The following is a 15,457-nucleotide window of genomic DNA, read 5'->3' as shown; positions in this document are numbered from 1 at the left end:
ACCTGGTCCTTATCACTTTGTGTAAAACCCCTTACTTACTGTCAGAAGATATGGACATAGCCAATCTCTCCTTTAAAACCGCCTTCCTAATTGCCATCACATCGGCTAAAAGGCTAGGGGAGATGCAGGCTCTTTCTATCCAGAACCCATATCTTCAAATCTTTGACGACAGAATAGTCTTCAAACATAACCCAGCTTTCCTCCCCAAAGTAGTATCATCTACCAATATAAATCAGGAAATAATCCTTCCTTCTTTCTGCCAACACCCTAAAAACGCAAAAGAAGGGGTCTACCATAACCTTGACGTTAGGGAGACTGTTCTAAAATACCTGGGGGCGACAGAAAGCTGGAGACGGGACACTCACTTATTTATTCAATACGGTGGTCCAAATAGGGGTTGCAAGCCAGCAAAATCAACCATTGCTAGGTGGATTAAAAACATGATTAGCCTAGCATATACAAACCAAGGGAAAGATCCCCCGGATACTCTTAGGGCCCACTCAACACGAGCTGTCTCTACATCATGGGCAGAGAAGGGGGGAGCCTCAGCTGAGCAAATCTGTAGGGCGGCGACTTGGACTAGTCTTTCTACCTTTGCTAGACACTATAAAATAATGTCGTATCAGACCAATTAGCCTTTGGTAGGAAAGTCTTACATGCAGTAGTCCCACCCTAGTTAACATCCTTTGGTATTCTCCAATGGTGCTGTCAGGTGGTGGACTGGAAAACGGTAATTAGTTCTTACCGGTAATTGTATTTCCAGGAATCCACCTGACAGCACTACTAGTTCCCTCCCACTGCAAACTTTTACTACTGACTAATGTGATGTAACATTGGTGTGTAATTGTAAATAAACTCTTTTTTGCATCCATCCAGATGTGGTACTTAGAAAATCACTGATGGGTGGAGTGGGGAGGGTCCTTTTAACTTGTGGTTCCTGTCCCACTACGGATAAGAAGGACGTCCTCCAATGGTGCTGTCAGGTGGATTCCTGGAAATACAATTACCGGTAAGAACTAATTACCGTTTTTCGCTTTGTAAGACGCACTTATTTCCCCCAAATTTGGGGGGGGGGGGAACGGGGGTGTGTCTTACAAAGCGGATATACTGCTTACCGGTACCGTTGCAGGCTGGGATGAGGGGGTATCCGCTGCCACTGCCCAGGGTGTCCGCCGATGCCCAGGGTGATGCTTGCATCTTCGGTGCTGCAGTTTGTCCATGCTTTCCTGTGCGATGGACTTTGGGAAAATGGCCGCCGGGAGGCGGCGTATGCGCAGATAGTTTTCGGCACCAAGATCTCGGGAGATGAGATTTCAGCACTGAGATAATGTTTGGTACACGACATAGTAAAACCAAAACTTGTCCCGCAATAAACAAGCTCTCTCACACACAAACAGAAAACAGAAAAGTAAAAAAGTTATGGCTCTAGGAAGAAGGGGAGCAAAAAAAACAAACGCAAAACCGAAAATGCCTTCCGGGGTTAAGGGGTTAAATTATCTCTAAACCCCTAAGGCTATGTGCACACGTTGCGGATTTTCTGAGGATCCGCAGCGTTTTTTTCCACGCAGAAACGCTGCAGATCTGCAAGTGATTTACAGTACAATGTAAATCAATGGGAAAAAAATGCTGTGCTAATGGTGTGCGAAAAAGCTGCAGATTCAAAAAAGGGCCATGTCAATTCTTTTTGCGGATCTGCAGAATTTCTGTACCCATTGACTTTCATTGATTCAGTCAAATCAGATCCTGCGGTTTTGCTGCGAAGTTGCCTGCGAGAAACGCTGCAGATCGGGAGGGGGAAGGGTGTGTGGGCGGAGACTGTATATGGGTAAGAGTAAGATGTGCGGGTGTGTGTGTGTGTGTGTGTGTGTGTGTGTGTGTGTGTGTGGTGCGTGTGTGTGTGTGTGTGTGTGTGTGTGTGTGTGTGTGTGGTGCTGTGCCGGGGTCTGCAGGGATGTGTGTGTGTGTGTGTGTGTGTGTGTGTCTGTGCGGGGGTCTGCGGGGCTGTGTGTTTGGCCGGGTCTGTATGTATTCAGGCATCGTCCGATGGGACTACTAGTCCCATCCGGATATACCTGCTACAGTGACAGCTAGCCGGATGATGGGACAGTATAGTCCCATCATCCGGCTACTGTGTTCAAGTGTAAAAAAACAAAACACATACACATACAGTACATAAATATACATACAGTACATACAACATAGAGTACATACCAATCACCTAGTCCTCGAAGCCCTCAATCACCTGTAAGAAATAGGAAAATAATAAACCAACAGTGTACTCCCTGATCTTCAGTAATCCATGTAATAACGAGTGTTCCACGACGATCTTCCGTGGAGAGCTGTCATATCCGCATATGTGACCGCTCTCCAGGGGCTCTGGCGATACAATGACTGAAGGTATCCTTCCGCACTGTATCCCTCCGCCGCTGTGAGTACAGTATAGTTCTACTGTCACTTGCGGCACAGCTGCGTGGGAAAATTCTCACGGAGCAGTGCCATAAAGTGAGTGCAATGAACTCATTGAACCCTCAGTGATAACACTGCAGGGGCCATTGTCTCCTGTCAGTGTGTCACTGGAGGCCTATAGAGCTGTCACATCTCGCCATCATGGGCTGAATTAAAATAGCTCCTTATTCACACGGTGTGCTGCTTCCTTTTTTGGGCTACTATAGATAGATATAACTATAGTTAGATGGATAGATATATCGATAGATGGATAAATAATAGATCTATAGATAGATGGATATATAGATCTATAGATTGATGGACAGATAGATCTATAGATAGATGAATAGATATATCTGTAGATAGATATATAAATAGATATTTCTATACATCTATCTATTTATCTAGATCTATCTGTCTTGCTGTGTGTGTAAACATTATTCTTCAATGGAGTGTGTAAATGAAGAGGTTGGACAAAAAATGACATCACCACTCTTTTTTTTTTGTTCAATAATAGATCTTTATTTAGCTTTCAAAAATGCATACAAATCCGGATGAAAAAAAACTTAACAAAAATGCCCTGAGTTTTAGCTGCGTTTTCTGCCAAGAGATGCAAATTCTGTGTGGAAAAATCCGCAGGCAAATTCTCAACGTGTGCACATAGCCGAAGACCAGTATACAGTTGTGTCAAAAAGTGTTTGCCCCCTTGCTGATTCCCTTTTCATTTGCATGTTTGTCTCACTTAAATTAGATCACCTAACAAATTTAAATATTAGACAAAGATGACACTAGTAAACACAAAATGCAGTTTTTAAATTAAGGTCTTTATTAAAGGTGTTGTCCACTATTTTCAATTAACCCCCCCCAATGTATCCCCCCGGGGCCCCTAATGAATTTTGTAAATACCTTCTGTTGCCGATACTGCCTGTGAGCGGCGCTTTGCCGGCGGCTGAGCCCAGGCTGCAGCTGCGGCTAATATCAGCCGACATCAATTTCCTGACTCTGGAAATAGACGTGACATCAGCAGCAGGCATGACCCAGCCTCCACAGACAGCGGTCACTCCTCAAGACTCATCAAGGGTGACTGGCCTGTGGGTGGTGCTGGGCTGTGTGCGCGGGGGGGGGGTCTGCAGGCTGTGCGCGCGCGGGGGGGCGGGGGGGGGGGGTCTGCGGTCTGTGCGCGCGCGCTCGTGTGGGGGGGTGTCTGCGGGCTGTGCGCGTGGGGGGGTCTGCGGGCTGTGCGCAGGGGGGTTCACACTGAGCACATGTGACAGACGTGACAGAGTCTGGAGACGCCGTGGAGAGTGATCTGCTGCCTGCAACATCCTTCAGCATGACCAGTTTGGCAGTGGGTCAGTAGTGGTGTGGGGTGGCATTTCTTTGAAGGGCTGCACAGCCCACCATGTGCTCATCAGAGGTAGCCTGACTGCCATTGGGTACCGAGATGAGACTCTCAGACCCCTTGTGAGACCATCTGCTGCGGTTGGCCCTGGGTTCCTCCTAATGCAGGACAATGCCAGACCTCATGTGGCTGGAGTGTGTCAGTAGTTCCTGCATGATGAAGGCATTGAAGCTATGGTCTGGCCCGCCCGTTCCCCAGACCTGAATCCGATTGAACACATCTGGGGGCATCATGTCTCGCACCATCCACCAACGTCACGTTGCCCCACAGACTGTCCAGGAGTTGGTGGATGCTTAAGTCCAGGTCTGAGCTGCCTCATCAGGAGCCTGCCTTGGCATTGTAGGGAGATCATACAGGCACGTGGAAGCCACACACTACTGAGCATCATTTCCTTGTCTTGAGGCATTTCCACTGAAGTTGGATCAGCCTGTAATTTCATTTTCCACTTTGATTTTGAGCATCATTCCAACTTCAGACCTCCATGGGACATTAGTTGTGATTAATGTTGATAATTTTTATGTTTTATTGTTCCCAACACATTCCACTCTGTAATGAATAAAGCTTTGCAACTGGAATATTTCATTCAGTGAGCAGTGTATAATATATGTATTGAACCTATAAGTATTTTTATGTAAAAAAAAAACCACAAGTACACATGTAATCTTTTTTTATTTTGTAGTTTCAAAAAAATATTTTTACAATTTTTTTTTTTTTATACTTCGTCTTTGTTATGGGACTTTCATTTTAGCAGTTTGATCGCTATTGCAATTCATTGGAACGGTCATATTTGAACATAGAAAAAATGGAGTTCCATACATAAATTTTTTTTAAAACTTATACACTTTTATTATAAATACCATTAAATACATTAGAATGACAAAAAAATCACAAAAAAGACGAAAACCCCAGTCTAGAAACAAATAAGACCCTGGCACAGTGAATATATTTGAATATGCCCAAATCCTGGTACTAGTACACCACACCATAAGGCTACGTTCACATTTGCGTTGTGCGCCGCAGCGTCGGCGCCGCAGCGCACAACGCAAACAAAAACGCGGCAAAACGCACGCTAAAACGCTGCGTTTTGCGCCGCATGCGTCCTTTTTGGCCGAAAGTTGGACGCAAAAAAAATGCAACTTGAAGCGTTTCTTGCGTCCAACGCTTGCGGCCATGCGGCGCAAAACGCAGCACAACGCATGTCCATGCGCCCCCATGTTAAATATAGGGGCGCATGACGCATGCGGCGATGCTGCGGCGCCCGACGCTGCGGCGCTGACCGCAAATGTGAACGTAGCCTAAGTCATGCTAATTCTATGGCACTCAATTCACCTGACATCAGTATAAGTCAAAGCATTGGATGCCTGTACAACGGTACACACCCCAAAGGTTGTCACAGTGACCAAAACCCATATAGGGGAGAAAAATATATAGTGGCGGTGTTAGTAGTAAAGTTTCTTACCCATGATGGAAGACAGTCAGGTGCCGGGGTACCAATTCAACCCCCTAACGCGCGTTTCACGTAGGCTTCATCAAAAAGAGGGAATGTGTTGAGCTAACCACATGCTGGAGTCTTTATAGTGGCATTCATTATGCAGCCTGTCTATTGTGTGCGCGCCGCCGCCGCCACCACAGGAAATAGTATCCCCGCTCACCGGCATTCATCAAGAGCGCACGTCAAGGGGAAATCCCCTTATGACGTCAATAGACATGCGCACTCGAACAATTGAAGCCGGAGAACCAGGACTCCTCTAGTGGATGCAGGGCGCACGCGCAAGACATAAGCCGCCATGTTAAATGCTGGCAACGGAGAGGGAATGCGCACAGAGAGTGTAACCATGTGTGAGTACGACATGTAGTTGTGAATTTAGAAATAAATGAAGACATAATGAGTGTTGTTATTGTGATAAGGGAATTGAGAATATATTAATAATGGACACTGCCAAAAAAAGGCAGCCCAAAGAAACAAGTACTAATGTATACATAAATCAGATACAAACTGCACCTGATGATTATTATAAAGTGATGGTAGTGCAAAGTACCTATGTTAAAAATATATCAAAGTGAAAGGCTGCCCCGAAAGAGCAAACCCGATAAGAAAAAATACATCCAATACATATTGTGCATACATATGCACAAGTGATGCAAAATATCCTAAAAAAGAACCATGCATTAAAATGGAAAAAATACAAATACATGAGATACATCATGATAAAATATTAATTGATATCCATAATAAAGTGCCATGGTGCACAACAATCACCCCCGCCCCACCAACACATGAAAAAACATAAATGCGCATTCTTCTTGAATAAAGCCCATCGTCTTCAAAATTTAGATAGAATTTCTTCTCCATATTTATATAATGCCACCAGAAAGGAAACCGCAGGTTGGAAAGCTCGATCTAAGGGTACAAATACAAAATGATTAAAGAGAAAACAAAAGATGAAAAAAAATATGAAACATAAAATATAATATTAGATCCACCAGGATTATTCAAAACTGCACAGGTTGGGACATGTGTGGATAAGGACGATCATAAAAACGAAGCAAAACTCAGTTTTTCTTTGAGTCCCACAGGGGCCATAGAATTCAGGGTCCCGATCCAACGACACTGTTTGTGCCAATAACCGTTTGATGTTCCCTCCTCTACTACCACAATGCACTTGGTCAATTCCCAAGATCCGTAGACCCCTAGGATCACACGCATGTAACAGGCGGAAATGCTTTGGGAGAGTTTTTAGGGTGCCAACGTCCTCCACCTCCTTCGCGTTGGCAATATCCCTTACATGCTCCCTTACACGCACACGGAGCTGACGTGACGTAAGTCCCACGTACATCTTGGAGCAAGGACTTTTTTTTTAATACTTTATGGGTATATATATGAAGCCAATTAGGCATTACCCTTTATTACATGGGACCCATTTCTTTTGTGTGAGTTTGAGTTAATTACTAATAAATTCTGTGTTATTCACAGCTGCTGACTCCAGGCAAATGGTTTTCAGAGCCAGAGACTCATCATGGCTTAGTCAAATAAATGAAGTCTTCAAAGACGACCCTAGTCTGGTTTTAAATTGTAATTATAGAGAAAATCAGGAATCTATTCAGAAACTTAAAGCGCTACTGCACAGGCGTATGATGACATGGTGGAATAAGGGCTTCCTGGAGAAGTATATCTCTAAGGGATTAAAACCAAGAGGCTTGAGGGTTCAAGTATTTCCCTCATTTGAGACAGATGTACCGTGGTTTAGAAATGGATGGGAGGACCTGGCAAACAACTGCTCTAAGGGCTTTATGGCGCTCCTGATTAAATTAAATGTATTGACTCTCAGTGAAATAGATATTTTTTTAGAGATGTTTGAATGTTATCAATATCTCTTTCTAACGTCTGAGGCTATATAAAAAAACTGAATGACTATTTGGAAAAAGATTTTTCCAAGTGGGAAGATGAGATTAAAACCACTAAAACAAAAAAGTTTTAGAGGGATATATTAGATTTTCAGAATAATCAAGTATACAGGTGGAGACAAAAAAGGACGCTCGACATATAGAGCTCGTACGGAGTCAATGTCATCCATGACATTGGGGGAAGATCCTGATATGGATACAATCCAGGGCACAAGCCAGACATAATAATAGACAGAGAAGACCGAGTTTTAAACCCACAGAATTGGGCAAGGGAAGATTCTCTACAAAACGTAAAATGCCTGCATCAAGTCAATCTGATGATAAGAAAAAGAAATCTGGAACACTGGAGGTAATTAACTTATCCAGTCATAAACTGACTGATGCACAACTGGAGGTGCTTTCTCTCGGTCTAACTTTTGTGCCTAACAATTCACTTAATTATTTTTCAGCCATGAAAGATTTACACCTGTTCTCTCGTAAGCTAATTTAAAAAAAAATTACACAATAAAAAGGAAAATGAAGGACATGGTCTGACTTCCAGGGCTGAAAAAGAGACATTGGCCATTCTTGAGGATTTATTAAAGGAACAGGAACCTGATGTACAATGTACGTTCCCAAGGTCAATTTTACCGAAATCAACGGCGTTCCCTCCCTTGTCTATATGTCCACAGGTTGAGATATTTACTAAATTGGTGTTGGATGATTTTAAAAAAATTCCCAATTTTGTTACAAAGGTCAATATAACTAAATCTCAGCGCCAGGCCCTTGGTGAGTTGGGGGCGCTGGATGACGTTGTAATAAAAGCGGCTGACAAGGGAGGGAACGTCGTTGTGTGGCCTACTGTTAAATACGAGAAGGAGGTTTTTAGGCAGTTGGGCTGTAGGGACACTTAGTCGATTATCCTATTGTCCCTTAGCTACGTTTAAAATGGAGTTAGATGGAATCCTACAAGATGCAGTAGATCGAGGAATCATTAATAAAAAAATCTTTAATGGGTTATCTGTTGAATTTCCAAAGATTCCTACTTTGTATTTACTGCCAAAGATACATAAAGATTCCAAAAATCCTCCCGGGAGACCAATTGTCTCCGGGATTGATGGCCTCTGTGACCCGGTATACAAATACATTGATTTTTACTTGAAATCTATGGTTAAAATATTACCATCATATGTAAGAGATACTGCGGACATGCTGACAAAAATTGAGGGTATGGTCTTGGAGCGGGACATGTGGCTAGTGACAGCTGATGTCGAATCGTTATATACATGTATATCTCATGATGATGGCATTGATGCGGTCCGCTTCTTCCTGGGAGGCAACTGGGATGGCCAGGTCTTTGACTTTGTTGTTGAGTTGTTGCGGTTTGTGCTGACCCATAACCTATTTGTTTTCAAAGACAGATATTACCTACAAAAACGTGGTACTGCCATGGGGGCAGCTTGTGCCCCAGCCTATGCCAACCTGTTTCTTGGTCTATGGGAGAGATCCCTATTCCAATTGGACGGGGTCTCTTCCGTGGACCGAGTGCAGTGTTGGCATAGGTATGTCGATGATATTTTCTTCATTTGGCAAGGCAGTGAGACTGGTATCAGTGAGTTTGTGGGTCAGCTCAACCGCAACCCGTTCAACCTTAGATTGACGTACAAGGCACACAGACAAAAAATTGATTTTTTTGGACATCTGTTTGGAGGTGGATGAGACGGGGCGCTGCATACGGATGTTTACAGGAAAACAACTGCTGTGAACTCCCTGTTGCATGCGTCGTCCTCTCATACCACACACACTATCAAAGCCATCCCAGTTGGCAGTTTCTCAGGATGAGGCGGATCTGCTCAACGGACCAAAAATTTGAGGCCCAAGCAGAAGATCTGAAGGATAGATTTAAAGCTCGTGGTTACAGTAACCGTTGTATCAAACAGGGATATTTAAGAGCTAAAAAAACGGAGAGACATCAATTACTCTTTAAGAAAGAGAAAAAATTAACATCTGAGAATTGTGTCAGATTCATTTCCACATACAATTGTCAGTGGAAACGGATGCAAGAAATAATTAACACCCACTGGTCAGTATTTCTTACTGATCCAGTTTTGGCATCAAACATTCCCATCAAACCGCAATTTACAGCGAAGCGTGGTAAGAGCATTAAGGATCTATTGGTGAAAAGCCACTATGTGGCAAAGGTAATCAATCCTTTAAATCCAAGCAATAGGGGTCCAATTTTGGGATGCTATCCCTGCGGTGACTGTCTAGCTTGTAAGGAAAAGAACTTGATTAGGGGCACCCATTTCTTGCCGTCGAATGGGACAGTGAGATTTCAGATTCGGCACCATATAAGTTGCACTAGCACGTATGTTGTGTATCTGGCCACATGTCCTTGCTCCAAGATGTACGTGGGACTTGCGTCACGTCAGCTCCGTGTGCGTGTAAGGGAGCATGTAAGGGATATTGCCAACACGAAGGAGGTGGAGGACGTTGGCACCCTAAAAACTCTCCCAAAGCATTTCCGCCTGTTACATGGGTGTGATCCTAGGGGTCTACGGATCTTGGGAATTGACCAAGTGCATTGTGGTAGTAGAGGAGGGAACATCAAACGGTTATTGGCACAAACAGAGTGTCGTTGGATCGTGACCCTGAATTCTATGGCCCCTGTGGGACTCAATGAAAAACTGAGTTTTGCTTCGTTTTTATGATCGTCCTTATCCACTCATGTCCCAACCTGTGCAGTTTTGAATAATCCTGGTGGATCTAATATTATATTTTATGTTTTATATTTTTTTATCTTTTGTTTTCTCTTTAATCATTTTGTATTTGTACCCTTAGATCGAGCTTTCCAACCTGCGGTTTCCTTTCTGGTGGCATTATATAAATATGGAGAAGAAATTCTATCTAAATTTTGAAGACGATGGGCTTTATTCAAGAAGAATGCGCATTTATGTTTTTTCATGTGTTGGTGGGGCGGGGGTGATTGTTGTGCACCATGGCACTTTATTATGGATATCAATTAATATTTTATCATGATGTATCTCATGTATTTGTATTTTTTCCGTTTTAATGCATGGTTCTTTTTTAGGATATTTTGCATCACTTGTGCATATGTATGCACAATATGTATTGGATGTATTTTTTCTTATCAGGTTTGCTCTTTCGGGGCAGCGTTTCACTGTGATATATTTTTAACATAGGCACTTTGCACTACCATCACTTTATAATAATCATCAGGTGCAGTTTGTATCTGATTTATGTATACATTAGTACTTGTTTCTTTGGGCTGCCTTTTATTTTGGCAGTGTCCATTATTAATATATTCTCAATTCCCTTATCACAATAACAACACTCATTATGTCTTCATTTATTTCTAAATTCACAACTACATGTCGTACTCACACATGGTTACACTCTCTGTGCGCATTCCCTCTCCGTTGCCAGCATTTAACATGGCGGCTTATGTCTTGCGCGTGCGCCCTGCATCCACTGGAGGAGTCCTGGTTCTCCGGCTTCAATTGTTCGAGTGCGCATGTCTATTGACGTCATAAGGGGATTTCCTCTTGACGTGCGCTCTTGATGAATGCCGGTGAGCGGGGATACTATTTCCTGTGGTGGCGGCGGCGCGCACAATAGACGGGCTGCATAATGAATGCCACTATAAAGACGCCAGCATGTGGTTAGCTCAACACATTCCCTCTTTTTGATGAAGCCTACGCGAAACGCGCGTCAGGGGGTTGAATTGGTACCCTGGCACCTGACTGTCTTCCATCATGGGTAAGAAACTTTACTACTAACACCGCCACTATATATTTTTCTCCCCTATATGGGTTTTGGTCACTGTGACAACCTTTGGGGTGTGTACCGTTGTACAGGCATCCAATGCATTGACTTATACTGATGTCAGGTGAATTGAGTGCCATAGAATTAGCATGACTTATGGTGTGGTGTACTAGTACCAGGATTTGGGCATATTCAAATATATTCATTGTGCCAGGGTCTTAATTGTTTCTAGACTGGGGTTTTCGTCTTTTTTGTGATTTTTGTTTTTTGTCATTCTAATGTATTTAATGGTATTTATAATAAAAGTGTATAAGTTTTAAAAAATTTTTATGTATGGAACTCCATTTTTTCTATGTTCAAATATGCATTGGGAGTATACATTTACTATCCAGCTACTTTATGGGTATATATATGAAGCCAATTAGGCATTACCCTTTATTACATGGGACCCATTTCTTTTGTGTGAGTTTGAGTTCATCATTAGAACGGTCAGTCTGCGTTCACACAAACTTGTTAGCTCATGCTCCGTGCATGACCTAACAAGCTTCCTAGAGCCTGGTGACCCGGATGTCCTCATGAAGATGCCTGGTCACTATGGCAACGATCGGGCCCTCGCGATGATGTCACGAGTGCGTCGATCAGAAGGAGCCCCCTTTTTCTGCCTGCCTTCTAAAAGCTGCGATCAATAGTGGTGCGCTCCTAGCAGTGAGAGCCGGGTGTCGGGCTGTCATGAACATCTGACTGATCGCCCGCGCAGAGCTACTTGACCTGGGCGATCGCCATGACGTATATGCACTTCATTGGTTGGGAATGGGGTAATAAGGGAAAAGGCAGGTGAATTGAACTTTTGTTTTACATTTTTGAAACTTTAAATACTACTGCATTTGTCTCCTTAGCGTACTTGAACCAGTAATCGTCTCATTTCTTTTGCTATGTACTGTACAGTAATGCCGCTTCACAGTCATCGCATCACCATGTGAGCCTGCTCCATTCACCCGCTAGCAATTTGTGCCGCACATGTACTGCAGATGTCGAAAAGGGGTTAAGCAACACTTTTTGGGGACTAGAATGCATTTCTCACAGCATGTCTCTTCACACTTCTGTTCTGCTTTTATTTTTCAGCACAACCTTTATGAGGCATTGATCGTTGCGAAAGACAATCTTTACCAGCTAAATTCAACTCTGCAGGTACACTGTGATTGGAAACGCCTGAATAAATATTATTTTGATTTTATTTACGGTATTTTTAATTGTCAGTTTTCAGATTAACTTTTTTATTCTCAGCAACACTGTCTAGTATTATTTGCGCAGTGTACCTGCTAGTTATGCACTGTACTTCTGTGATTGCGGGCAGTACAGTAGGTGGAGCGGCCTGTGAGTACACTGCTCATCTCCTGCGTGCCATGGCTGCTCATGACTCCTGCTCTTACAGAATTGTACAGCATGTTGACACATCTGACCTTTCATACACCAAGCAAAAGTTCCTCTGCTGCATTCACACTTTAGTCAAATTTCCTTTTAATTAAAAGGATGCCCAGGGTTGATGGTCAATCGATGGGTCACTTAATAAATAAGCACTCTGTGTGTCCACAAAATGCCAGTTTTTCACTGTTTGGTGGGTAGTGATGAGGAGAAGCTTGGATTATTTACTTTTGTTAATTAAGTAACATCGATGGTAAAAATGGACACCAAGAATGAATGAATGAAAATCAGATCAAGCACACACAAAAAAATAAGCACCATTTTTCTTCTTTTATGAGAGCAAAATGAACGCTGCCTTAGAGGCAGTGAGACAAAAAGAGAAAAGGCGAGCAAAAGAGGATTTTTGGACTTGCTGTAAAATCCCTTTCTTGTATTGCTGTTCTTCATTGAGAGACACAGGAAACCATAGGTGTACACTGCTGAAACCATAAATTACAACCTAAAGAAAAAAAGTTGGCTGCCTCTCTAGAAGCAAGAATAAATTCCAAAAACATGCCCATTGGGGCAATAAAAAAAACAAAATGGAGGGTGGGTGCTGTGTCCCACAGTGAAGCTTCCGAGAAAGGGATTTTACGGTAAATCCTAAAATCATCTGTTCTTGGAAGCTTCATTGAGGGACACAAGAAAACGTGGGATGTCCCGAAGAAATCCCTAGTGTGGGAAAATATATGCATGTGTGAAGACTCCTCCAATCCCTCCCCGAGACCTAAGTGGAGCAGGGAACCTTACTTGGGGGGGAGGGTCTGACCTATCATGGACACCTACAATTTTGTTTTGCAAAGCTATATAATTTTTAGCAAGGGGGCCCTGCATTTTAGGGAGGACATGGTGGGTATATAATAGTGTAGATACTGCTGTTGTGTCATGTATTACATGGCTGATATGACATGGATTGCTTCTGTACTCCTGGCGGATATATGGATACTGCTGTATGTTACGTGGTTGATATATAGTTATGTTTTATAATGCATGGCTGATATGTCATTAAAAGGGTTGTCCACTACTAGGACAACCCCTTCTTAAACTAAGTGTTCGGTCCCGATAAAATAAGCAATGTGTACTCGCCTCTTGTGCCGGCTCCGTTCCAGCGGAGTCAGCACTCGCAGTTTCGGGGGTTGTGCTGTGGTGGAATGACATGTGATGTCCGGAGCCCAATGAGCGCTGCTGTCACTGTCTCCGCCTCCTGTCAAAATGGACATGAAGAGGAAGTCCAAGATCAGCTGCAGCCCGAACTTCCGCTTCATGTTCAGTTCATACTAAGGCGGAGACAGTGATGCCAGCGCTGGTTGGGCGCCGGGCATCACGTGTCATTCCACCGCATCACAACTCCGAGACCGAGAGACAACATTTTTCCAATTTTGGTTATAAACATTACCACAATGAATTTTAAACAAAACAATTCAGTTGCAGTTGAAGTTCAGACTTTCAGCTTTCATTTGAGGGTATCCACATTAAAATTGGATGAAGAGTTTAGGAGTTTCAACTCCTTAACATGTGCCACCCTGTTTTTAAAGGGACCAAAAGTAATTGGACAGATTCAATAATTTTAAATAAAATGTTCATTTCTAGTACTTGGTTGAAAACCCTCTGTTGGCAATGACTGCCTGAAGTCTTGAACTCATGGACATCACCAGACGCTGTGTTTCCTCCTTTTTGATGCTCTGCCAGGCCTTCACTGCGGTGGTTTTCAGTTGCTGTTTGTTTGTGGGCCTTTCTGTCTGAAGTTTAGTCTTTAACAAGTGAAATGCTGCTCAATTGGGTTGAGATCAGGTGACTGACTTGGCCATTCAAGAATATTCCACTTCTTTGATTTAATAAACTCCTGGGTTGCTTTGGCTTTATGTTTTGGGTCATTGTCCATCTGTAGTATGAAACGACGACCAATCAGTTTGGCTGCATTTGGCTGGATCTGAGCACACAGTATGTCTCGGAATACCTCAGAATTCATTCGGCTGCTTCTGTCCTGTGTCACATCATCAATAAACACTAGTGACCCAGTGCCACTGGCAGCCATGCATGCCCAAGCCATCACACTGCCTCCGCCGTGTTTTACAGATGGTGTGGTATGCTTTGGATCATGAGCTGTACCACGCCTTCGCTATACATTTCTCTTTCCATCATTCTGGTAGAGGTTGATCTTGGTTTCATCTGTCCAAAGAATGTTCTTCCAGAACTGTGCTGGCTTTTTTAGATGTTTTTTAGCAAAGTCCAGTATAGCCTTTTTATTCTTGATGCTTATGAGTGGCTTGCACCGTGCAGTGAACCCTCTGTATTTACTTTCATGCAGTCTTCTCTTTATGGTAGATTTGGATATTGATACGCCGACCTCCTGGAGAGTGTTGTTCACTTGGTTGGCTGTTGTGAATGTATTTCTCCTCACCATGGAGATTATTCTGTTATCATCCACCACTGTTGTCTTCCGTGGGCGCCCAGGTCTTTTTGCATTGATGAGTTCACCAGTGCTTTCTTTCTTTCTCAGGATGTACCAAACTGTAGATTTTGCCACTCCTAATATTGTAGCAATTTCTCGGATGGGTTTTTTCTGTTTTCGCAGCTTAAGGATGGCTTGATTCACCTGCAAGGAGAGCTCCTTTGACCGCATGTTTACTTCACAGCAAAACCTTCCAAATGCAAACACCACACCTCAAATCAACTCCAGGCCCTTTATCTGCTTAATTGAGAATGACATAACGAAGGGATTGCCCACACCTGCCCATGAAATAGCCTTGGAGTCAATTGTCCAATTACTTTTGGTCCCTTTAAAAACAGGGTGGCACATGTTAAGGAGTTGAAACTCCTAAACCCTTCATCCGATTTTAATGTGGATACCCTCAAATGAAAGCTGAAAGTCTGAACTTCAACTGCATCTGAATTGTTTTGTTTAAAATTCATTGTGGTAATGTCTGTAACCAAAATTAGAAAAATGTTGTCTCTGTCCAAATATATATATGGACCTAA

The 15,457-nt window shown here is 43.1% G+C and overlaps 1 protein-coding gene across 2 annotated transcripts in view; it reads left to right on the top strand.

The window, feature by feature from the left end:
* Positions 1-15,457, top strand: part of RNF17 (ring finger protein 17) — a 362,040-nt gene that overhangs the window by 27,104 nt on the left and 319,479 nt on the right. For both annotated transcript variants that reach the window (XM_077298329.1, XM_077298328.1), the window contains exon 3: positions 12,140-12,205. In XM_077298329.1, the coding sequence (XP_077154444.1) occupies positions 12,140-12,205 (66 nt within the window). The remainder of the gene's footprint in view (positions 1-12,139; positions 12,206-15,457) is intronic.

Source organism: Ranitomeya variabilis, chromosome 3 (assembly GCF_051348905.1).
Source record: "Ranitomeya variabilis isolate aRanVar5 chromosome 3, aRanVar5.hap1, whole genome shotgun sequence".
Classification (NCBI taxonomy): domain Eukaryota; kingdom Metazoa; phylum Chordata; class Amphibia; order Anura; family Dendrobatidae; genus Ranitomeya; species Ranitomeya variabilis.
The sequence above is the reverse complement of the archived record's forward strand: the minus strand, read 5'-3'. Positions and strand labels throughout refer to the sequence as shown.